This window comes from Rhincodon typus, chromosome 6 (assembly GCF_021869965.1).
Source record: "Rhincodon typus isolate 14 chromosome 6, sRhiTyp1.1, whole genome shotgun sequence".
NCBI lineage: Eukaryota > Metazoa > Chordata > Chondrichthyes > Orectolobiformes > Rhincodontidae > Rhincodon > Rhincodon typus.
Window position 1 is genome coordinate 14451954 of NC_063337.1, and position 26972 is coordinate 14478925.

The 26972-nt window shown below is 41.5% G+C and overlaps 1 protein-coding gene across 2 annotated transcripts in view; it reads left to right on the plus strand.

Annotated features, from left to right (window-relative positions):
- slc9a7 (solute carrier family 9 member 7) overlaps positions 1–26972 on the plus strand; it is a 135659-nt gene that overhangs the window by 28385 nt on the left and 80302 nt on the right. For both annotated transcript variants that reach the window (XM_020517308.2, XM_020517316.2), the window contains exon 2: positions 25467–25669. In XM_020517308.2, the coding sequence (XP_020372897.1) occupies positions 25467–25669 (203 nt within the window). The remainder of the gene's footprint in view (positions 1–25466; positions 25670–26972) is intronic.

Consider the following 26972-nt stretch of genomic DNA (forward strand, 5'->3'; position numbering starts at 1 on the left):
GAGAGCTAACATCAGGTCCTCTTCGAAGTCTCTAACAACGTTTGCCACATCAATATAACCTGTAACTAGCTAGTTGCAAATATACAATAAATTTTAAATATCTTGTTAACTTCAAGAGACTTGTCTAATTAGACCAAGAAAGGTTTTCCTCTACTAGACCAAGCAGACATTGGGAGTTTCACTCCTCTTTTAAAGAGGATGGTGGCAGCAAGTAAACATTAATGAGTTGGCATGCCCATACAACACCTCTCTTTTTCTCCCCCATCCCTTTTGCCACTTTCCCACTTCCCCCTTCCCCTCCCTTATCTCTCTGTCTCTGGCTGTGTGTTTCTCTGTCTTTTCTGAATCTTCTGCATTTTTCTTTTTTTGCCTTTTTTTTGTGCTGACTTCTTCCTTAGCAGCACTAGCCATCATTTTGTTAATGGCTAACACACTGGTGCAAATAGATGCAAAATGGTTACCATGACACAAATATTTATGTACATATTTAAATGTCACTTAAAAAAAATTAGTGAACAACCTCTCATAAATGCCATGTCCTTTTTAAAAAGTCAGAAAGTTCCTTTTCCTTTTCAGTAGTAGGTTAGTAACACTTCCTCTTCAGAAGAAGAAGTCCTACCTACCAAATAATTTGGTTCACAAAAATAGCTTAATGCATTACACCAGTAACCTGAACGTGTTAAGTTTCTGAGTAAATGCAGTCAATTATCTTAATATTAACAATCACTTGCATTTCAATAGCGCCTTTCAATTAACAGAATCCCCCAATACTGCTTTTTATTTAATTGTGGGATGTGGACACCACGGGGAAACAAAGCTAGTCCATTCCTAACGACCCTTGAGAAAGTGCTGATGAGCTACTGCTTTAAACTGGTGTAGTCTTTGAACATCAACAATGTTAGGAGGGGAATTCCAGAATTTTGACCCAATAATCATAAAGGAACGACGATTATATTTCTGAGCCAGTGTGGTGTACGATTTGGAGGGGAACTTATCCCGTATATGTAAATAAAGGCACAATGAATGTGCTTTTCTAATCGGTAATTGTCCTTTTGATTTTGCCCTATTGGTTATAGGGAAGAAGTAAATAAAATGATATTGGTTTAATCTACACTAGTTTCTCACATTGCTAATTGTACATTTGCTATTTGTGTAATAAGGTATGCATATGTTAATTATTTTCAAGGCCTTTTCTGATATGAGCATGTACTAAGTTTGAGGACCTGTAATAAAATCGCAGCAGAAATCTACCTATAACATAAGTAATTGCAGTTTGGCAATAAACTGCTGGAATTAATTGCTGCAGCGATTTACTGCTTATCTGGAGTGCAAGTTAACAACGTGATGAACTTTGTGTGCAGTTAATACTGACAACTTGTTTCCACAATTCTACTCTCCCCTTGCATCCTATGCAGTTTTGATCAGGGCCCAGGGAACAATCATGGTCCTTTTCCTGTGTCCAGGCTGCCTTATTCACTGCCCACTAGCCCTCACCCTTAATCATGCATATTGCTTTTCCCTCTTTCAAGGTTCACCGACCAATTCACCAAACAATTCCAGAAAGGTCAGGATAAAGTGATAACAGCCATTGTTAGCATTTTGAGAAAACAATATAACCTGATGTATGCAACATGGGTCCTCAGTATTAAGAGCAGCAATGATATAATGCAATATTAGTTTAAGTGGACTTTTGTCGATGATCCTACCTACAATTAGTAAACAAACTACGTAGGACAAATTTTACTTTTTACGATATTGCATGATGTTATTAATTTGACAGGAAAATATCCCTTTGACTTTTAACACTGAGGATAACTTTGTTTTTGTTGACCACCTCATTAACGCACTGTTAACATTGCACTATGTGCGCGTAATCTGTAAATTCATACTGGGGGGAAATTTAACACTGGTGCTTGCAACCCAGATAAACTGCATGAGATGCTGAAGACTTTTTTTCCTGCATGGGAGCAAGATGTAATGACTTCTCAAAACTGAAACCTTCGTATCAGTATTCTCTCAAGGTTGAAAGACCAAATAACTCCTGAGCAGCAAAGTGATGTGATTAATCAACCTCGGTCATCACTGTCTGAGCACTTTGGTGTTTCTGTGTGATAAAACTTTTAGGAGTCCAGAGGATAAAGACTGGTTCACATCTGTATCTTTGTTTCCTTGATCAGCATATCTGCTGATTTGTTGCTTCTCACTGCATTTCTAATCTCTTCTATGCAACACAACTTTATCATGATCTTTTATTTTTTTTTTGATATGTAGAATGAAATAATGATAAGTAGTCAAAAAAACCAATCCATGGGGAAGACTGTGGAGAATCATGTACACTGTAAGACACTTTACTGATTCACCGTGAGCCCATTTATGCACTTCTCCTGTCCTGGCAATTTTGCAGTACAAAGCCTGTTCACAGTGCAAACCATACCCTGTCAGCTCACTGTGAAAGAGATTTTCCTATGTCATTTTTGTTTCCTATGTCATTTTTGTTTCCTATACCAGTTCCTTTTGTGCCCACTTACTCTTGATCCTTGTCAAGAGTGGGAGTAGTTTCACCCTATATACTCAGTCAGTAACCACACAAAATTTTGAAAACCTCTATCGAAAGGGTGTTTAGATTTGGTGTAAATGGTAGTGTAGCAGAAGCTGAATATCAAGTTAATGTACAATGTTCCTTGACCCAAGATAGCTGTTGAAGGTTGGGTGACCATGGTTAGCATGGACTAATTGGACTGAAAGATCAGTTTCCATGCTGTATGACTGACTGACTGACTGACTGACTGACTGAATCTCCTCTTAGCTGCCTTTTGCGAAGGGAAACATTCCTAACTCTTCTGGCCTACTTTTTAAAAAATTTATTTATGGGCCAGCATTTAATGCCCATCCTTAATTGGCCTTGAAAGTGGTGGTGAGCTGCTGTCCTGAACTACAGGTAGAGCCAATAGGGAGGAAGTTCCAAGATTTTGATCCAGTGATACTGAAGGAAAGGAGATTTTTCTATTTCTGGATGGTGAGTTGCATCTAAAGGAACGTATAGGTGGTGGGGTGTTTTTGTGTATCTGCTACCTTTATGCATCTAGATGCAGTGGTTGTGGGTTTGGAAGGTGCTGTCTAAGGAACTTTTGTAAATTTCTGCAGTGTAGTTTGTAGATGGTACACACTGCTGCTACTGAATAGGAGTGATGGAGTGAATGTAAGTTTGTGGATGCGGTACCAATCAAATGGGCTGTTTTGGCCTGGATAATGTCAAGCTTCTTGTGTTGTTGGAACTGCACTCATCCAGGCGAGTGGGGAGTATTCCATCACGCTTCTGACTTATGCCTTGTAGATGGTGGATAACTTTAGGCTACCTCTCCTGAAGCTCTGTTTCTAGAACCATTTACATGAATCTTTTCTGTACCCTCAAGTTTTTTAAGTTTTTTTTTTCACTTTTAGTGCAGTGTCCAATAAAACAGGTGTTAGTGAGTTTTGCATTTATTTTTACTAATTTTCAGCCTTTTAATGTCTATTTTAATGATACTTAAGATTTTCAAGCACGTGGTTAAATAACACATTTTTCCATCTTGAATTTTTAAAACATTATTAATACAGGAAAGGGTAAATAGTAAATGAAGCAAATCACTTCTCTGTAAGTCTGATTTCCCCCCCCCGCCCCAGTATCCAGTAATCCAAGAGATTAGTCTTCAACTACTGGGTTGGCAAATGCTAACTCATTCAACTTCCAAATAATCTCACCTGCCCCCATCTTTACCACCCAAGAAATCAGTAATCAATAATTAAATGTGGGAATACACTGTATACTCTCCAAAGGAGCTGTAAACAGCATTGTTATTAGTGCCAGAACCAAAAAAACAGGTGCATTAATATTAGTCAGGTAATGTAGAGCCATAGGAAATAGGAGCAGTAGAAGGCCATTCAGCCCTTCGGACCAGCTCTGCCATTCATTATGATATAACCGATCATCCAATTCAATTGCCTATTTTCCCCATAAACTTTGATCCCTTTAGCCCTAAGTGTTGTATCTAACACCTTCTTCTTGAAATCATATAATGTTTTGGCCTCAAATGTTTTCTGTGAATAGTATGGTGAATCTGTGGAATTCTCGGTCTGGTTGAAAAATGTTCTTTTCATCTTGGTTGTAAATGGCTGTCTGTGTGTTCTTAGACTGTGACCCCTAGCCCTGGATTCCGTCCATCTGGAACAACCTTCCAGCATTGATCCTGTGTAGTCCTGTTAGAGTTTTGTAGGTTTCAGACAGATTCTACCCACCCACTTCTTCTGAATTCCAATGAATTTAACTGTAACCGATGCCACCATGCCCCATCCTTCAGTCCCACCATCCTAGGCATCAGTCTGGTAGACCTTCCCTGCGTGCTCTCTGGCAAGAACATCCTTTCTCAGATAAGGAGGCCAAAACTGCATGCAATACTCCACATGTGGTCTCACCAATTTGCAGCAAGGCTTCCTGCTCCTGTGTTTAAATCCTCTCGTTGTGAAGGCCAACATACCATTTTGCCTTTTTCACCGTCTGCTGCACCTGCATACTTGTATTTGTGACTGGTGTACAAAGGCACACTGCACATCCCCCTCTCAATTTATAGTCATTCAGAGAATAACCTGCCTTCCTGAATGGATAACCTCAAATTTATTCACTTAGTGCTATTGCCATGCATTTGCCCACCCAGTCAGCTTGCCCAAATCAGTGTTTGTGAAATCAATAAAATATTATATTGAAAGGCACAGAACTTTTAAATCTCTATGCAGCTGTCCCATTCAATCATCAATATTGAAATAAATAAATCAAAACATTTGGGATAAAATTTAAGAGTTTAAAATCTCCCCAAGATTTAATTGCAGATGGAATGATGAAGTGTGAGGTTTTCTACAGCTGCTGTTATTTTTCTCCCTGATCTCTACTTGCACCACCCCCTCAATTTGACTACTTGCCACAGGCCAAATTAAACATGGAGAGTCAAACATGAGAAATCTGAAATAAAGTACAAGAACCATTGGAACCATTCAGTATAATGGAGTACCTCTGGAATGAGCAAAAGATGAGCATTGATGTTTTGTCAAATGCTGCAGCATAAGGTCATTGAGATGATAAGCTTATCTGACCATTTTCTTTGATTTTTCCACTGGGGTTTCTGAAACACAACCAAAATTATTTTGGTGAGCATTGTCCTATGCTCACTTGTGAGCAGCAGTTTTGCAGCATGGGTTATAATATTGCTAAAAAAGAGGGACATGCGGTTGAAACTTTACCTCTTGCAGTCTTCAGGACATAATTGCAAGAATACCAAATCTCATCGTAAGCGATAATTTATACTGCATGAGAAGAGGGTACTGATTAGTTGGTAAGTGGATGTTGTCTGATAGAGGTGTTTTTGTGGATGGGACACTAAACAATATAAGCAGTGCATGATACTGCTAAGTGATCTGTTAACAAACAGATCCAATCTAAGCTCTGCAGTCCTGCCATGAATGGTTGTGGTTGATTTTAAACAAATAACAGAAGAAGAATAAGGCTTCAAATGGCCCCACCCTCAGTGATAGCCAGGTGTAGCGTATCTCCGTAAAAGTCAAGATATTGGATACCATAAAAGCTATAAGCCCTGATGCCATGGATCCTTCACTTTAGGTAGCATTTGACAAAGTGTGGCATCAAGGAATCCTGGTAAAACTGGAGTCAGTGAAAATTGGGGGTAAAACTCTCCCACTGGCAACAAAGGAAGGTGGTTGTAGCTGTTGAACATCATACCAGTGCCAGGGTATCACTGCAGGAGTTCCTTTATCTTCAGTTGCTTAATCAATGGCTTTTCCCGCATCGTAAGGTCAGAAATGGCAAAGTTAATGTTTAGCACCATTTGCAACTTCTCGGATACTGGAGCAGTCTGTGTCCATATGCGCGGCAACATCTGAATAATGTCACACTTAAGCTAATGTATAGCCCTAATATTACAGTATGTGCCAGGCAGTGACCACCAGCAAGAGAATCTAACCATCTGCCCATGATATTTACTGGCATTGCTATCACTAAATCCCCAGGTATTAAAAACCTGGGGATTACCATTGACCAGAACCTGAACCGGACCAGTTATGTAAATATTGTGACTGCAACAGCTAGTCCGAGGTTGGGAATTCTGCATTCGGGAATTCTGCATTCACTAATTCCCCTCCTGACTCAGGTCTGGCCAGCGATGGCAAGGCACAAGTCAGGAGTGTGCTGGGATACCCCTTCCTTCTTGCCAGTGTGAATGCACCTTCAACAGCGCTGAAACCTTGACACCATCCAGGACAATGCAGCCTGCTTCGTTGATACCCCATCAACTTTAAACATTTATTTCCTCCACTACCGATGGACAGGGGAGCAGAGGTCACATTTACAAGATGTGTTGCGGCAACCCCTTTCGACAGAACCTTCTATATCCACGACTGCTGCTACCTAGATATGAAGCAGATGCACACCACCACCTACAAGGACCCCTCCAAGTATCTCACTGTCCTGATTTGGAAATATCGCCATTTGTTCACTTGCAAGGTCAAAAATCCTGCAACTCCCTTCCTAACAGAACTTTGTGTATGACCCTACACCTAAAAGGACTGTGGTGGTTCAAGAAAGCGACTTGCAATCCCTTTTTCTCAAAGACAATTTGGGATGGGCAGTAAATTCTGGCCTTGCCAGAGATGGCCACATCTCATGAATGAATAATTTAATATTTACCTGGCAGCATAACACAAGAACCTTCACCAGATCATCAACATTTTTGGAAAATCTTCGACATTTGACAAAATCACTTATAGCTTAGAAGGAGGTTTGTTGGCCCGTCAAGTCCACGCTGGCTCTCCACAGAATGATCCAGTGGATTTCACTCCCTATTCGATTCCTCTAGCCCTGTGAGCTTTTGAAGTTGGTGACTGTGTGCACTTCTATTTCTAGTTCATTTTTTAGCAAATGTCATTATTTTTATCCCTATATGATCAACTTTCAAAGACTGCCAGACAGCTCCACAAGCTGGTATAACACTGACAAAAGCTAAGAACTGAGTCAGCCACTGATGCTGAAAGCAGCTCTGAGGCAATACTTTAGTGACTCAATAAGTTAAATTCTGTCTGTTTACTATTTGCAGATTTTCATCAGCTTTTAGGATCAATACCTTTTTTTTTTTAAAAAAATAACTTGATTTTTAGGTTGGACTTAGGCATCACTCTCAAGGCCGTTCTTTATTTTCAGTCCCTAATTGCCCTTGAATAGGTGGTGGTGAGCCATTTCCTTGAAGATATAACTGTAGAGATGTACAGTAAAGAACAGACCCTTCAGTCCAACTCGTCCATGCCGACCAGATATCCTAAATTAATCTGGTCCCATCCAGCATTTGGCCCATGTCCCTCTAAACCCTTCCTATTCTTAAACCCATCCAGATGCCTTTTTTAAATGCTGTTTTTATACCCAGCTGCTCCACCACCTGTGGCAGCTCATTGCAGACATGCACCATCCTCTGCATGAAAAAGTTGCCCCTCATGTCCTTTAAATCTTTCCTGTCTCACCTTAAACTATACCCTCTACCCTGGAGAAAAGGCCTTGACTATTCACCCTATCCATGCCCGTCATGATTTTATAGGGTCACCCTCAGCCTTTGACGCTCCAGGGAAAAGAGCCCCAGCCTATTCAGCCTCTCCCTATAGTTCAAACCCTCAAACCCTCCAACCCTAACAACATCCTTGTAAATCTTTTGTGAATTCAGGGAGACCAGAATTGCATGCAGTATTCCAAAAGTGGTCTAACCAATGTCCTGGACATGACCTCCCAACCCCTATACTCAATGCACTGACCAATAAAGGCAAGCGTACCAAATGCCGCCTTCACTATCCTATCTACCTGCGACTCCACTTTCAAGGAACTATGAACCTACATGCCAAAGTCTCTTTGTTCGGCAACACATCCCAGGATCTTACCATTAAGTGTATAAGTCCTACCCTGATTTGCTTTTCCAAAATGCAGCACCTCACATATATCTAGATCAAACTCCCAAGACCACGTGGTTAAGGTGTTCCCACAGTGCTGTTAGGGAGGGAGTTCGACAAATTTGGCCCAGTAACAATGAAGGAGTTTGAAAATGGCGTTTCCTGCACTTTGCTGCCTTTGCCCTTCTCACTGGCAGAGGTTGCTAGTTTTGGAGGTGCTGCCAGAAGAAACTCTACTGTGTTTGTTTAGACCTTGTATATTCTGACATGAAAACAAATAGTTATCTGGTGACATTTCTTACTAGTTTAATATGAAAAAAACCTTACATTTGTATTAATAATAATTTTGTCAACTACTAGATATCTCCGAACACATTACAGCCAATGAAGTACTGTTAAATTGTAGGAAATATGATAGCTAATTTTGAGCTCTGTAGGCTGTCTCAAGCTTCTCTGCAATGAGTAGGTAATTTTGTTTTTCTAATGATTATTGGTTGAGAGATGAATATGTTCTAGGTGGAATTTTAATTTAATTAATTAATCTGCAATTTCAAGCTGTTTTCCATAATACTGACATGGATACTAGCACTGGTTGTTGTAAAAACCTGAGATTCACTAATGCACTTCTGGAAGGAAATCTGTTATCGTTATCTGGTCTGAACTATGTGTGACTTCAAACCCAGACTAATGTAGATTTGACTCTTAATTGCCCACTGCAGAAGGCAGTTATGGTTGGGCAACAAATGCTAGCCTTGGCAGCAGTTTCCACAGCCGTTAAAGTACATTTTTAAAGAAGTGATTTAAATCTGCATATTGATTTAATAATCAGATTAACGTAGGTAACCCAGAAAATAAGTTTATGGAATGCATTTGGGATATTTGCTTAGGTCAGTACATTCTCCAGCTAACCAGGGAACAGGTTATTTTCGACCAGGTAATGTGTAATGAGACAGAATTAATTAATGAGCTCCTGGTAAAGGCAGTAGTGATCATACCACAAAAGAATTTCACATCTGAGATTGAGAAATTTGAGGTCTAAGACTAGCATTCTAGACTGAAGTAAAAGCAGTTAGAAGGCTATGAAAACAGCAAGCTAAAATCAACTTTATAATTTAATTTGAAGGGTAGGACAGTCGAGATGTAGTGGCAAATAGTGATGATATTTCATAAGTCTTAGCAAAGACAAATTCTAATGAGAGAAAATTTCTAGAATGATGCACAAACCAAGAGTTTCTTTTAGAAAGAAAGAGAAAACACTAACTAACTAGAAATATAAAATCGGGTCACAAGAATCTCTACAAGTATTTAACAAAGGAAGCAGTAACAAAAGTAACTATTGGTTCTGCAGAGTGAATCTGGGGAATTGATGGTAGGAAATAAGGAAATGATGGAACTATGGAATGGTTACTTTTAACAAACAATAGAAATTACTGGAGAAACTCGGTAGTCCGAGCATTTGTAGAGACAGAAAGAGTTTTAGCATTCTAGTCAAGTGATCCTTCAGAACGAATAACAGCTAGGAAAAGATGCTATTTATGTTGATTACAAGGGGTGGAAGGAAAGGAGTGAGTTGAAACAGAGCCCAGAAGGAGACAGGAAAAAAGGGGTAGGAAGAGAAGAGGATTGTTGATAGTAAGTCAGGGAAGAAAAACTAGACAGGCGATAGTGGAGGCTATGAATATTTGAAAATTGGTTGGCTATGATGAAAAGACACAATTTCATGACACGACCTGGAGTGAGGGGCTGAGTAATAGACATTGAAAGAGGTGTTCGTACTCTTAAAATTATTAAACCTAATATTGAGTCCTGAAGGCTGGATGGTTCCCAAGTGAGGATTCCAGAAGAATAGATATTTTGCGTTTATCTTCCCTGTAGAAGGCACAAATAATATCCCAGAAATACTTGTAAATCAAGTGTTGAAATGAGGGAGGAACATAAACAACTACCATCATATGGGAAAGGGCACCAAGAAAACTACTAGAGCTAAAGGGGCCTCAATTATTTACAATCTATATGAATGAGTTGGATTAAGGAACTGAATGTATGGCCACTGTTGAGGCTGTTCTACTTGGCTAGAAGGCCCCTATTCTGAATTTGCTGCATCTGTCTCTACCCTTATCAAAGAGCAAATATCATCTGATCTCGGGAGTTCCACTAAACACTGGTTTTGATCTTGGGCAGCACAGTGGTTAGCACTGCTGCCTCAGAGCGTCAGGGACCCAAGTTCGATTCCTGTCTTGGGTGTCTGTCTGTGTGGAGTTTGCACATCCTCCCTGTGTTTGCGAGGGTTTCCTCCCAGGTGTTCAGATTTCCTCCCACAGTCCAAACGTGTGCAGGTCAGATGGATTCAATTCTTCTAAATTGCCCCTAGTGTCCAGGGATGTGCAGGCTGGGTGGGTTAGCCATGGTAAGTTAGGGGTGAGTGGTGGTTACAGGGAAAGGGTGGGGGCAGTAGGATGCTGTTCAGAGGGTCTGTGCAGATTCGATGGGCTGAATGGCCTCTATGTCCGAGTCATATTATACTCTTCTCGTTATACTGCAAGTGTTCTGCTACATAAATCTTAAGTGGTTAGTATGCAGGTACACCAAGTGATTAGAAAGGGGAATAGAATCTAAAAGTAGGCACATCTACAGTATTACATATAGTTTTGGTCTCTTTTTAAATCTATTTCTAATATGTATGCTTGTATGCCTTCACATTCTTACCTCACAAAAATGGATTGGTTAAACTAAAAATTTAAACGGCATCCACAAAGGACTTTTTTTAGGGTAAAAAAATACATTGAGACACCACCCCTGCAAATTCCAAGCCACTCACCATCCTGACTTGGAAATATATTGCCATTCTTTCCCTGTTGCTGGATCACAATCCAGGAACTCCCCCCTCAACAGCATTTGTTGCTGTATCTGCACTAAATGGACTGCAGCCATTCAAGAGGGCAGCTCAGTACAGACTTCTCCGGAGCAATTAGCCACGGGCAATAAATGCTGGCCCAGCCATGAAGTACACAACCCTTGAATGATTAAAGAAATATTTCAATTTTTCTAATATAACCTCTAACTGGCATGGCCATAATTTATTAATAAAGCCTCCATGACCTGAATGTCCTTGTCAAAGGGAATAGTTTCTGTTCCTAGAGAATCTCTTTGTCGTTTTAGAGACCTTGACCAGAGTACCCCTGAGCCTTATAAACTTGAGGGCATTGAAACCTGCTTTGTACAAGCTGTTCTTGTGACTTTGCTCTGTGTGCCCTCCAGGGCAGCCTCTGTTTCCTCAGGTGCAACTTCCTAAAATGAACACAACACACCTGATGTAGGACAACAAGGTGTAAAGCTGATGAACACAGCAGGCCAAGCAGCATCAGAGGAGGAGGAAAGCTGACGTTTTGGGCCTAGACCCTTCTTCAGAAAAAAATCCTGATGTAACCTCATTTTCTGCTTGGAGGTCCTGCAGCCTTCTCGAGTCACTATTGAGAGTTCAACTTTTTAGGGCTGTGTCCTTACTCCAACGCCCACGCTCCAGGCCTTGTTATCAGATACACTGCTATTACATACAACCTGTTGTTAATCACTAACAGTTCCCATTAGTAGCTATTAACCCTCCCAGCCAGATCGTTATCCACTCCTTTTGTTTGTCCAACAGTTCTTCTCTCTCTTTTGGGCTCTATATCTTTACCTATCATTTACTCGTTAACCCCAGTCCCCACACTATCCTCTGCATATAAACCGACATTTTCCTAGCTGCCATGAATTCTGAGGAAGGGTCACTCAATCCAAAATGTTAACTGTGATTTCTGTCCACAGATGCTGCTCAGCTTGCCTGCAATTTCTGGTTTTTTTTAAACACCTAATATAACATTGTCATACAATGGAAAAATCACCTATTCCTACTTCAATGCTCTTGAGTTAACAGGACAATGTTCCACTAATCTTTTGGATTGTTTACAGGCTAACTTTTCATGATTGTGAGCATGGCCACCTTTGGACTGAACAGTTGCTATTCTTTTGGCATTCAGAATTAATAGGGTCTGAATGTAGATGCAGGTAGCACATAAGTACTTAAAAGGCATGACTGGGTCTCTAGCTTGCTGGTCAAGCTATTGTTTGACAACTAAAGCTGTCTTGGGAATACTTCAATTGAGCTTGGTTGCTATAGTTGCTTTCCTAATACCTGTCAGTTTATCTCATCGATCAAAAAAGGTGGAATGTGGCAGGAAATTGGCTTTCCTCCACAAAGCAATCAAACACTGCCTTGGTATACTTGAAAAAAGGCTTGTGTTCATGAAGAAGCTCAAACGTTGCATTGGATATCATTTCAAATTGGTTGAAATTAGCCACATGGGACCAAAGTGTATTGATACTGTTGAGTGAGGAGGGAATGCTGGAACTCACTGCGACAAGTCATTGTGAAGGCCCATAGAGAAACAATAGAAAGTGCAAATCTATTTATGAACCACCTTGAGTTTAAGATGCTGCTGTTTAAAGGGTCAGCTAGTCCCAACAATACAGATTTCTGGACTTCCCTACCTGGCCTTACACGTAGCTTTGTAAAAGGAAACTGGTGAAATACTAAACAGGTGAGCTGAACTAAGACATCAATAGCCAAGGCAGCTGATGGAAATTTAGATTCAGTTCATAAAATCTAAAATTGGTGGCAAGAAAACGGTCATTGATTGTCATAGAAACCCATCTGGTTCACTAAATGAGCTAAGGTGTAGAGCTGGATGAACACAGCAGGCGAAGCAGCATCAGAGGAGCAGGAAGGCTGACGTTTCGGGCCTAGACCCTTCTTCAGAAATGGGGGAGGGGAAGGGGGTTCTGAAATAAATAGGGAGAGAGGGGGAGATGGATAGATGATGGATAGAGGAGAAGATAGGTGGAGAGGAGACCGACAGGTCAAAGAGACGGGGATGGAGCCAGTAAAGGTGAGTGTAGGTGGGGAGGTAGGGAGGAGATAGGTCAGTCCAGGGAGGATGGACAGGTCAAGGGGGCGGGATGAAGTTAGTAGGTAGGAGATGGGGGTGGGGCTTGAGGTGGGAGGAGGGGATAGGTGGGAGGAAGGACAGGTTAGGGAGGCAGGGACGAGCTGGGCTGGTTTTGGGATGCGGTAGAGGGAGGGGAGATTTTGAAGCTTGTGAAGGTTCACTAAATGCCCTCTTTAGGGACAGGGTTCTTGCTGTCTCATCATGAGTCTAGACCCACAGCAATATGGCTGTCTCTTAACTGTCCTCTGAAAAGGCCTGGCAAGCCACTCCGTTCAGGGGCAATTAAGGTGGGACAACATCCGTTGGACTTGCCAGCGGGACGCAACGAAGAATAGAAGAGGCCTGTAGTGAGCTGGATAACTTAGCTGAATTTGTCTTTTTAATTTTTCTTTAAGATTTAGGATTTGCTAGTTGGACCAGCTTTTATTGCCATCGCTAATTCCCCTCAAGAAGATAATGGTGCATTCAGCGCAATAGTGCAAATACAATCTCTGACATTAGTAGCAGGGAAGGTTAATGTAAGCTGGGACAACAAGGTGTCTATGTATGTATAAGAAAGAAATACCAGGGGAGGGGACTTTTTGAAAGGCCTACTTCTGTTCTTGCACTTTATGGTCTCATATATTTAAGGCTGAGATAGACGAATGTTCAATCTGACAGGGAATCAAGGGTTGTAATTTTAAAGAAAAAAGAAAGTGAAGTTAAGGGTTATTAGATCAGCCGTGATATCATTGAATTATGGAGCAGACTCAATGGACTGAATGCCTTATGGACCTGTCATTGAAGCCCTTCCATGTTTGAGTCATGGAAACCACTAATCCATACTCTCACTGTATACAGTGTCCCAATGATAAAGTACAAATGAATGAATTATGACTATTTTTATTTGTTAAAGGGGTGGGAGTACAATTGGCAAGACCAGCATCTATTATTCTCCAAGGTCGTGGTGAACTGCTGCAGTACATGTTGTGTAGGTACACCTACAATGCTGTGAAGGAGGAATATCGGAATTTAGAATTTTGATCCATTGATAGTGAAGAAGCAATGATCATTACAATCACTTGGTAGCACAGCACTGAACACTGTTGAAAGGAGATACAGTTTGAAGTTTCTTTCATCTTGCCCTTCTCGGGACAAATTGCAAGAAAATCAAATTTCAAATGTGCAACAAAACAGACTACAGAATAAATGGATACTTTGTTGGCCAGTTGACTCTCACTGGTGGGGTTATCATCACGGAGAAAGCAATAGGGAACTATGGCCTCCCAAGGTAGTTCATAAACACATGAACAGATTCGTTTTTGAATTTCAGTGCCCATATGATGTCAGGTGCTTAGGCCGCAAGTCTCCTTGACCAAGCAACTGTCAAGTCTCTTCTAGTCAGCATTTAGGTAAATATACTCTAGGCAGACAACCTCGCCTTCCCAACATCAGCAACAGACCAAACACCATCTTTCTCTTGCGCCTCAAATCACGGGTCATCCCTGACCATCTGACTCGAGACATCCAGTCATCATGCATTGTTTAAAGTTAGCTGATTTTTATTGGCCCGGTTATCTTTGTCCACATCCGCTGGATGACATTCTTGTCAGCCGCTTCAGTCAATATAGTATTCACTTGCCATTATATTCATTATTGATCTTTTACATTCAATGGTTAACATCAGTGTAGCTTACAGATTTCAATTACTTGTTCATCTCAACCCTGTTTTGGGCAGAGGTGCAAATAGAACATGCAGATTGTGCTTTAAGGCTACTTGAGCCATTACATTATCAAAAACTGAACAAACATGCAACAAAATTATTTTTAAAAACAAACCACTAGCAAAGGGATCAATGGCTATAAGCCTTTCTGTTTTATTTTCTATTTTCCATCTTCCTCTGCTACGCTGCCCAGAGTCAGCTGGTGCAAGAGTTTTGCAGTGAGGACAGTTGAATTATTTTCAATCTCTGGATGACTTGGAGGCTAAATGGATTATGCTGTTCACACTGTGTGTGGTTGTCCCTTGTTTCAAGTCTGATCGAATCATCAGAAATAATCTTTGTTGCTGCTGGGTGTTTACAACTGACTGAGTCCAATGTGCAGATCACAATTCTTCTCACATATCACTGGCTGGTCTCCTTGAACAGTCAGTTTTTCATTTGAAGTCTTCTTGTGGCTTTTTGAGTTTTTTTTTTCAAATATAAATTCCTGCAGTCCGGAGTGGGAGGCAGTCTGAGCCTGGGCCAGCCTGGGAGACGAGTCCTGGGGGTTGAGTTGCAGGCCGGAGCCCTGACCAGCCTGGGAAGTGAGTCCTGGAGGAGAGTGGAACAGAGGCCACCACATGGAGACAGCGAGGCCTCATATTCTGAAGCCTGGTGGGCACAGACTTAGTGAAAGAGACTATAATTTGAGTACTTATTAAAGATACTTTTTATTCTTCTTCTGGGCTTTGAGTAAGTCGAGTACTTTGTAAAACCTTGATCCTATGCTAAACTATTTTTTTTTTGTCTACTCTTTCAATTCTGTAGCAAACACTTTAGTGTCTGTACCTAGGTACCCAGTCCTTAAGATGGCACCAAAGTGGTGCAATTATAAACTTTTCACTGCACTTATTTGAGTGCACATGACAATAAAGGCTGTCCTGGTGTATGTTTTCAAAGTGAGAGAGATGGCAATTTAAACATCCTTCTCATCCAGTTGTTAGCAGGCACGTTAAATGTCACTAGGTTGTTTTTCGTTAAACATGGAACATAGAACTGTACAGCACAAGAAAGGGCCCTTTGGCTGCTGATGTTGTGCCGAACATGATGCCAAATGAAACTGATCCCTTTTGCCTGCCCTTGGTCCATATCCCTCCGTTCCTTGCATATTCATGTGTTTATCCATTAGTCCCTTTAAGTGTCCTTATTGTATCTGCCTCCACCACCGCCCATGGCAGTGCATTCCAGACTTTGAGTCTTTCCTTCCCTTCTTTAATGTGCTCGATCCAGGGCCACTTGCCTATTTTCAACTCTGATGTGACTCGAAGCTGTGCTTTGTTGAACATCCTGAGTGGAGCTGGCTAGAGACAGAGTGGCCTTACTCCTGGTTCTAATTTGTTTGTTGATGCGAATTGTACCAACCCTTGACAAGATTTTGGCATGAGCCATGATTTCACAGTTTGTGTCTATGTTAAATGAATGCAATTGGGCTTTAGTACGGCAGGCAGATCCCAGCTATGGTTTACCCATCCCCATTTTCTATCACTGGCGATTTTTAATGTGGCCCAAATACTGGGACGCTGCTCAAGTTGTGACTTCTTGCTCAAAGGTGAAAATTTGAGTTCACATTCTCTGGTTAACACATGGAATTTTCTAGACATGCCCCAATCACACCAACCCTGTAGCACCTTGAACATATCTGTTTTGTATGACTTTCCAAGATTTGATGCCACTATTGCTCTATTGATCTTCAACTTAATCTCCAGTACACCACTTAAGGCACTCAAAAGCCTCCTAATGTTTCAATTCTGCCCCATAGTTGGGTCAGCAAAACTCTGCATTAGCTGGCAATCTGTAACAGCAATCCACGTTAGAAATGGTTAGTTTTAATGCTGAGTGATTTTTGAAGTCTTTCACCTACATAGCATTAAAATGTTTGGCTTTGGCTTGATGGTTCATCTGAAAGGCTTTGGCTTGATGGTTCATCTGAAAGTCCATAATTCAGTAGCATTCTCCGCTCAACTTGTGATGTGGGCCAAATGCAGGCAACAGGGACTAGTTCAGTTTGGGAACACGGTCAGTGTGGACTAGTTGGACCAAAGGGTCTCTTTCCATACTGCATGACTCTGACTGCAAGTGTGGATCTGCTACAGCTTCACCTCCAGAAAAAATGGAGGCATTGCACATGATACCTGCCTCACATCTAGTGGTGTGACACTGCCAATTCAGATGAGCCATGAGCCTGGTTTTCCTGAATGTTGTCTAGAAAGCTGATTGCGCATCTGTGCGAAGAACTGAGCAAGTCCAGTTTATGACTGGCTGATCACTGTTGCATAAATTATAGCATACACCACAGGTGGATGCAGTCTTCAGTACAAGATGACTCAATGGTGGGGGGAGCACAAGGAGACCCATGCAATTCCAAAAACTTTAATGTTTCTGTATATCTCAAGATACATTTGAGTTTATTCCACTGAGAAATGGAATGGCAACAATTTCATCCAAAAGGTACTCCCTTTGAAATATCAGTCTAATCTCATAACTGTGGATATTGACACCCAACAAAGACTGAAGTGCCTAAGGATCTAAAACATTGTATTATTTCCACCCACAGTTGCTGTTTATCTCTTTTTTTTTAATGACAGAAAGGCCATAATAAATCACAAGTGAAGAATAGAACAAAGCTTCAGCCAACTGGAGTCCTTGCAAAACTTTTTGGGTTCCAACCTTGAGCGTAAAATCTAGTTTGAAACTTGAGGACAATAATACCAAGTTGACATTGTCTGGAGAAGGCATTTAAACCAGTTTGCAACCCGCACCAGATGGATGCGAAGTGTTCACAGCCCTATTCGAATGTGAGCAGCAGTATCCCTGTTGGTATCTCTCACAACATCTATCCTTCAGCTAACGAACTTGTTTCTCTTTATAAAGAAAAAATGCTGGAAATCTGAAACAACAACAGAGAATACTGGAGAAACTCACCTGGCCTGAAAAATAGTTAACATTTCAAGTCTCTGGTATGATTTATTCAGAACTTCCATTTTATCTTATTATTATGCATAAATTGGCTGCTGTGAAGCATTTCAAAAGCTGTAGAGCTGAGGTATAATATAATTTGCCTTTTTAAATGTAATTGTGAACCCGAGTATTGTTTTTAATTCATTCACTAGACGTGGGTGATGATGGTAAAGCTGATATTTGTTGTCCTTCCCATTTGGAGGCAGTGAACTGTTCTCCTGAACTGGTTCAGCCCATTCTCACAAATGGGGGGGTCTTCCAAGATCCGAGGCAGTGAACAGAATCCTATGATGCTGCTTGGCCTGCTGTGTTCATCCAGCCCTGCACCTTTGTTGTCTAGAATCCACCACATGGCTGTGATCAGGAGACCTGGTAAGGATAACTGACTTCAAGGCACTGACAGTGAATTGAAAGGACAGATTGTTTAATGCTGTTTGCTGCAAGAGACTTCAACTTAGCAACTTTTTACAAAAGAAAAAGCAAAACAAATCCCTTCCTGGTTTAAATTATTTTGAAACAGCAGACCATTATTTAAATGGAGAGAGACTCCAAAATGATGTGCATTAAAGACGAGTAGCATGTAGGTGCAGCAAGTAATTAAGAAGGCAAATTAAATTTTGGCTTTTATTGCCAAGTTTATTGGAGTTTCAAAATAGGGATATCTTGCTACAATTGTACAGAGTGTTGGTGAGACCACATTTTTCGTTCCTGTATTTAAACAAGGATTTACTGGCATTGGAGGCTATTAGAGATTGACTCTGACTGTGATTCTGATTGCTGAGCTGAAGGGGTTGACTCATCAATAATTGTTAAACAAGTTCGGCCTTTATTCATGACCGTTTAGAAGAATTAGTAGTGATCTTATTGAAACAAACAAGATTCTGACAGAATACTGTATGTTCAGACGTCTTCTCTATTGACAGGATCTCAAACTATTTACGGAATGAGGAGACACCAAAGGAATTTCTTCTCCTAGAGGGTAGGGAGTGTCTGGAATTCTGTACCCCAGAGTGGTGTGGAGGCTAGATCACTGAATGTATTTAGAGGGGAGAGATTTTTGGAAATATTGGAGTTAATGGCTATGAGGAGTTGGTGTGGGGCAGATAGCCCTGATTTTGTAGAATGGTGAGGATGGCTTGAGGGGCTGAGGCCTACTCCTATGTCAATTTCTTATGTTTTTACGATCCCACATCAAATAACTTATCACTTACAGGCAGGAGTATGAAAACTAGTCTGTTGGATTTAATGGCTTATTTCTGTGCTGTTATTCTGCACAATGTGCAGTTGGTTTTGATATAATGTGATAGTTCCAAGAAAATTGTGCAATAGCCATGCCATTTAAATGAATGGGGCCGGAATCACGTTCTAGCCAATACCAGTAACGAAAGTTTGCGTTCTACAAATATCAGTCTAAATTCCTCAAACCCGTCGAAGCCAATTTGTGTTGAAGAAACACATGTTTTGCAGCTGTATGTAACTTTCACGTCCGTGAATGTACATAGTACATTGGTTATTCATTCACAGGATGTGGGTATCACTGGGTAGGCCAGCATTTACTGCCCATCCCTAAGTGCGCAGAGGACAGCTCAGAGTCAACCACGTTGCTGTGGCTCTGGAGTTATGAATAGGCTAGACTAGAAAAGGACAGCCAGCTGAAGGACATTACTGAACCGGATGGCTTTTTCTGACAATTGACAACAGTTTCATGGTCATGATTAGACTCTTAATTTCAAATCCCTTTTTTTATTTGGATACAAGTTCCACCATCTGCCATGGTGGGATTTGAGCCCAGATCCTCAGAGGATCAGCTGAGTTTCTGGATTCGTAGTCTAACGATAATACTGCTTGGTCGTTGCCTCCTGGCAAACTGGTGGTTTTATGTTCACCATAATTGATTAACTTTAAATTTCCCAGATGCTATGGTTGGATTTGAACTTGTGTTTCTGGTTCATTTGGCTAACCTCTGGATTACTAGTCCAGCAAGATAAGAACTATATTTCCATATCCAAGAGTTACCATCCACATTGATTCAGATCATGGGGTTCTAAACCGTGAAATTTGGAATCGACTTCAATCTTTTTGCTATGAGTCAGCCAAGTCGCCAACTAAAGACGGTGAACGTTTTTGCAGTGTTGTCATTGAACACATTTTTAGTAATCCTGTAATAGGATTTGCATTTGCACGATTGAACTAGGTTTTGGTCCTTGATTAAAGCAAACAGCAGCTCACTACTCCGCTGCAATCAGCATTTGGATGGAAAATGTGACTTGGAGTTGTTTATAACCTGTTGTACATGAAGCAGGTTAATAGTTGTAAGGACCACACCCCAATATGCCTGTGACCAGGAGGTTATAAAGGTCCTTTTAAGGTTAGTAGAGAGCCTGAGCATACACATGATGTTGATTGACTCATCCCAGACTGGGAATGGGCATTCTCGTGGGCTTGAAGCTGCAATTAGCTTCCCTTTCTGCGCTGCATCATGTGGTTAATTGCTGCTTCTACCTAATTTCCACCATCACCCTCCTCTTCCCCTCACTGGAAACGGCCAGCTAGACCACAGTAGAATATTTTCAGCCTTCTAATTTTAACTGGTTTACATCAGTGCAGCTAATGTAGCATGAGTAGTATACAAATGGTATATGAAACTTTTATCCCATATAAAGTTATCACAGTTGTGGGGATGGACATTGCTGTTGATGATACCCAGACTCTGCCCCTTGTACTAACTTTAGGGCATTTTGTTGCTGAGGCTGTTTAAATAGAAGAGGATACTCCATAACCCTTAGTACTTTCAACCAAAAGAATTGGGCCCAAAAATCTGGTCAAATAAAATCCGAAGGAATCGAGTCAAAGGCTTGGTACATGGTCCCATAAGAAGTCACTGGTGACTGTGACAAATCCTACTCCTAAATGGCTTGTTGCTTAATTAACAATCCCCACCCTCACGACCCTGTGATTAGCTCATTCCTTGATTTAATCTAAGCTGGGCAGATGAACCAGTCCTCGTATACGCTGATTTTTGCTTCACTGAAATGGAGTGATTACGCATGATACCAAAATGTAACCCACACCTGCCCTAACTCTATTCGTGACATCAGCTGAGGAAACATCTGCATTTCCACCACTGACAGAGACTGGGGAGGGAGGGGACCGGCAGCTGACGAATGCAGCTTTCCTCACCGCCCCCCTCCCCCCCCCGCCAACCTCCTCTGTAGAAGCCAGGAAAAAAGGATATTGCTAGGAGTGGGAGCAGACAGGCCTGTGCCGAGAGTCAGGAAAGGGAATGCTGGCACGGGTAACAGGCGTGGGATGGGTCATCTCCAGGTCTGATGGGGTGGGCAGGGGGGCGCTTGACACAAGGAGTCAGCCTCCTTTATTTTTGCTCCACGGTGAGAATGACTTGGAATTAAATGCATTAGATTTATTCAAAAATCTTAATCTCGAGCACTTTTCTAAATGCATATTCCATGTCTGAGACCAGCTGCTCCAATCAATTGGTTACCAATCACACTGGCTTTCCCTTTGCATGTGTGCACTCTTTGTCGTCTACAGACTGTGCGATTCATATAAACGCTGCCTTTTTGAAGTGGCAGTGTGAGAAAACAAAGAGGCATGTGGTGACTGGGAGCCCCGCTGTCGTAGTTTCTACTTCCATCTCCTTCCCACACATCCTTCTGCTCAGTGGCCTTTCTCCATAAGAGTAGCTCATACCACACACTCCCAAATGGGGAATCACAGATCTGTACTGGTAAGAAGAGGAATATCAACAAGCTATGTGAGTGGGTAATATAATGTGGGTATATATGGTTATGCACTTTGGCAGGAAGAATAGAGAAACTGAATATTATTTGGAAGGAGAAAGGCTGCAGAAAGCCATTAGACAGTGGAATTTGGGAGTCCCCATCCATGAATCGTACAAAGCTAGAATCCTCAAGTCCAGCAGTTAATAAAGGAAGGCATGTGGAATGTCGACCTTGAGTTTGAAGGGAATGGAATATAAAAATATGGAAGGTCTTGCTAAAGCTATACAAGACCACAGCTGGTATACTGTCGACTCATAATCTAAGGAAAGATGTACTGGCATTGGAGACAATCCAGAGAAGGTTCACTAGGCTAACGTCTGGTATAGAAGCAGTCATATGAGGAGAGGTTGAGTAGTCTAGGCATGTACTCGTAGTAATATAGAAGAATGAAATGCAACCCTATTGAAACATACAAGATTGTTGGGGGAATTGACAGGGTCATTTAATATATAGGAGGCTGAGATTTTTAATCGGTAAGAGAATCAGGGATTGTCGGGGAAAGGCAGGAAAGTGAAGTTGAGGGTTTTCAGATCAGCCGCACTCATTGAGTGGCAGAGCAGAGTCAATAGGCTGAATGGCTTGCTTTTGCTCCTGTGTCTTACGGTCTTGGTGCACACCTGTACCCTACTGTAAAGAAAGAGCTTGTATGTCTAGTAGTACTTTGCAGGAGCTCATGATGCCCCAAAGTGCTTGGCAGCCAGTGAAGTACATTTTTTCTGCACTATATAGTCGCTGTTGTGACATACAAAACACAGCAGCTAAATTGCACACAGTGAGCTCCAACAAACAACAGTGAAATAAATGACTGTACAATGGGTGGAATCTTCTTGCAGTGGTGTGTTCCAAACATCTTCAACCCTGTCCTTGTCAAGCTCACTCCCAACATCAAGTTCAACCCTCCCACTATCGCCATTGACCTGTCCTTGGTTATCCCCTTGACTCTCTCCCAGTTTTACTTTTTTGACCTGATTCCAACGCCCCCAATATTCCCTGTTTTATGTTTGTGCTGCCTTCGTCAGTAATCCTTCTGTCATTGAGGTCTCTCTCTCTGTTTCTACGCCCCCAACCCCCACAATGCCTCTGAGGACCTCCATGTTCCAACCTCCCTTCCCCAACTTTGCAGGACAGTCAACAACTGAACCCAACACAGCAGCTCAGCCTTCTCTCCCCTCATTGAACAAGTTCCCAGACTAGAAAAGCAGCTGCAACTCATGGCAAATCCACGAGGAAAATGAGCTCACCAGCTGCATGCCAATCATGAATCTTGAAGGCACCTGTTTATAATATGCTGGCAACTTAATCCTAAAGGCAGAAAAACCTATGTTTTAGTGAGTGTGCATGTCAGGTTAATGCATGAAAAATAGCTTTCCATTGTTTGTCATTGGGAGCTGCAATCCCTTCCAACTTGTTCCCAATTTTTCGTTTTGCCAGCAGGAAGCTAGCATTTTGCCTCACGCCCCATTTAAGTCAGAGTCCTACAATAAAACAGCATGGAAACAGGCCCTTTGGCCCAAACTGGTCCATGGTGCCCACTCAGCTAGTCCCAATTACCCGCATTTGATCCATATCCCTTTTAAACCCTTCCCATCATGTACCGATCCAAATGTTTTTAAATGTTGCTACTGTACTTGCCTCAATCACTTTCACTGGCAGCCCATTCCATATATGCACCACTCTTTTTGTGTGAAGAAGTTGCCCGTCAGGTCAGTCTTAAACCTTTCCCCTCTCACCTTTAAACCTATGACCTCTAGTTTTCAATTCCCCATCCCTGGGAAAAAGACTAAAAGCATTCATCCTATCTATGTCCCTCATGATTTTATACACTTCAGTAAGGTTACCCCTCATTCTCCTACATTCCAAGGAATAAAGTCCTATCTTAACCAACCTCTCCGTATAACTCAGACCTACTAGTCCTGGCAACATCCTCGTAAATCTTCTTTGCACAGTTTCCAGTTTAACTATGCCTTTCTTATAACAGGGTGACCAAAACTGTAGACAATACTCCAAGTGCGGCCTCGCCAATGACTTATACAGTTGTAATACAACATCGCAACTCCTATACTCAATGCCTCAACCAATGAAGGCCAGCATGCTAAATGCCTTTTTTCACCCTGTCTACCTGTGACGTTGCTTTCAGCAAACTATATGTACTTGTACTCCTAGGTCCCTCTGTTCCACAACACTCCTCAGGACCTTCCAGCCAATTTTGAATCCAATTAGCTAGCTCTCCCTGGATCCCGTAAGACATTACCTTCCTGATTAGCCTGCTGTGTGGGACCTTGTCAAAGGCCTTACCAAAGTCCATATATAGACAACATCCACTGCTCTACCCTCATCTATCCTCTTGGTTACCTCCTTTGAAAAACTAAAAGATTTGTCAGACATAACTTCCCGCGCACAAATCCATGCTGATTATCCCTAATCAGACCTTGACTATCCAAATGTTGGTTGATCCTGACCTTCAGTATCCTCTCCAATAACTTGCCTACCACTGATGTCAGGCTCAGTGGCTTGTCTTTGCTACCTTTGTTTAACAATGGGACAACATTAGCCACCCTCCAGTCTTCCAGAACTTCACCAGTTGCTGAAGATGAAGCAAAAATCTCTGCGAGGGCCTCTGCAATTTCTTGCCTATCGTCCCACAATGTCCGAGGATGGACTTGATCAGGTCTAGGGGATTTATCGATCTTAATGCGTTTTAAGGCCGCAAACACCTCCTCTCTCTGGTAATATGTATGTGGTCCAAAGCATCCCCACTTGTTTCCCTTATTTCCTTAGCATCCAAGATTCTGAGGAAACGCATTCATTAAAAATCTCCTCCACCTCCTGCGGCTCCATACGTAGATGGCCGTGCTGAACTTTAATGGGACCCATTCTCTCCCTAGCCACCCTCGTACTCTTATATAGCTATAGAACCTCTTGGATTTAGCTTTAACCTTATCTGCCAGACCCATCTCATACCCTCATTTTGCGCATCCAATTTCCCTCTTGTGTGTGCTCCTACACTTTTTATAGTCATCTAGGGATTCACTTGAGCCCGCTTTAGCTTTAGCTTAAACCCAATGTATGCTGCCTTCTTTTTCCTGACCAGAGCCTCAATATCCCTCGTCAGCCAGCGACCCCTAAACCTGCCAGCTTTTTCCTTCACTGTCACGGGGACATACTCTCCCTCGATTCTTGATATCACACTTTTAAGAGCCTCCCACTTGCCAGTCATTCCTTTTCCTTCAAACCGATTCACCCATTTGACCTATGCTAGATCCTGCCTAGTGGCGCCAAAATTGGCCCTGCTCCAGTTTAGCACCTTCACCTGTGGACTTGTCCTAGCTTTTCCCATAATTATGTTAAAACTAAGGAAGTTATGGTCACTGGACCCAAAGTGCTCTTGGACAGACACTTCAGTCACTTGCCTGACCTTGTTTCCTAAAAGGAGGTCCAATGTTGCACCCTCCCGAGTAGGGTCCTCTACATATTGATTTTAGGAAACTTTCTTGGACATGTTTGACAATTTCTCCCCTGTCTGGACCTTTTACACTCTGAGTGGCCCACTCAATACAGGCCAAAGTAAAATCTCCAACCAGTACTACTCTATTATTCCTACAGGTATCTGTAATCTCTCGACAAATCTTGCTCCTTTAGTGCCCGCTGGCGATTTGGGGCCTATACTATAGTCCCAACAGAGTGACCAACCCCTTCTTTGAAGGTTTCTGTCTCTACTGCCCTTGCAGGCAGTGAGTTCCAGATTCCTGCCACCCTCTGGGTGAAGCCACCTTCCTACCATTCCCTTTTCCTTTATAACCCTTGATTCCCTTACTGATTAAAACATGTGTTTTTCTTAGTCTTGTATATCCTGAATGGCTCAGCACTTTGCAGTAAACAATTCTACAGATTTATAAACCTCCTGAGTTCTAGCAATCCTGGAGCTAACCTGACGTGGAAAAAAAACTGTTATAAATATGTTGTGTAATGAGTGTGTGTTCCTTAACAACTGTTGTGTTTGTTTCAAGGACTCCTGGTGGGAGTGATCCTCAGGTATGGCATCCCGTCCACGAATGGTCATGGCAAGGTTCCTATTGGTTGTGCACTGGAGAACAGGGCAGTGACCACAATACTGGTAAACGTCAGTGGAAAGTTTTATGAATATTCCCTGAAAGGAGAAATCAATTCCAGGGAAATAAACAACGTGGCACAAGATGACATGTTGAGAAAGGTAAGCGACCTTCTTAATCTTCTGTACTGCAGTCTCCAGTTTGACTTCAAAGTTTAATGAAACTGCTGACATCATTTGTTTAAAGAAAGAGTTGCCTTCAAGACTTCTGTTCAGAAAATAAACTTCCATGGCCAGCATTGAGGGCTTTGATTCTCAAAGATAGCAGCAAAGATCCCAGAAATCCAAACTGACAGCAGAATCTGGCTTGGTTGGCCTTCATTCCTCAAGTGGTCCTCCCTGTCCTTCTGTTGTCAGATATTGACTGGCCTGTGAATTTCCAGATGTACTTTTTTAAAAGATCTCTGGCATTTGCATTTTCCTTACTTTTTTTTATTGACTTCTTTTTTTTTGAGATTCAGTAAGGGTGGGTAGAAAGTAAAATTAGGTGGCATGTATCTATTAATGAAAGATGGCCTCTGTGCAGTAAGGAGAAGTGATCTTGGCTCAGAGGATCAAGATGTACAACCAGTTTGTGTGGAGCTGAGAAATAGCAGGAGGAAGAAGTCACTAACTATGCCATAGTACAGAGTATAAATCATGAAATACTGGAATTTGTAAGAAAAATATCCATAATAATGGCAATTCAAACCTTCCTTTATACATTGGACAAATCAAATTGGTGAAGATGGATTTGAGGACAAATTCATAGAGTACATGTAGGACAGTTTTTGTTTGGAATAATACGTTCAGGAATCACCGGACATGCTGTTTCAGATCTGGTAATGCGCTATGAGACTTAATAAATGATCTCATGGTAATAAATGTAGGAAAAAGTGATCATAACCTAGAATTTCACTTTCATTTTGAGTGAGAAACCTGGGTGTAAATCTAGGTTTTAAACATGAAAGTCTATTATTTAGGTATAAAGACAGTGCTGGTTAAAGTGGACTAGAAAACAGATTAAAAGGTAAGATGGTAGATGCACAATGGCAGATATTTAAGGACATATTTAATAATTCTCAATGTAGATGTATTCCATTAAGGAAAAAAGGCTCCATGAATGAAGAACCATCTGTGCTTAACGAAAGATGTTAAGAATGGCTTCCAACTCGGGGAAAAAAAAATGCAATGCAATGTCACCACAATTTGTAGTAGATGGAACCAGTAAAAGATGATGAAGAATTAATGAAGAGGGAAGAAATAATTGGTGCGAGTGTATAACCAGATAATAAAAGCTTCTACCAAGCATATAAAAAGGAAGAAAATAACTGAAGGAAACATTTGCATCTTAAGAGTGAGACTAGAGAATTTATAGTGGAAAACAAGGAATAGGCAGCCAATTTGAATAATTTTTTTTAAAGTT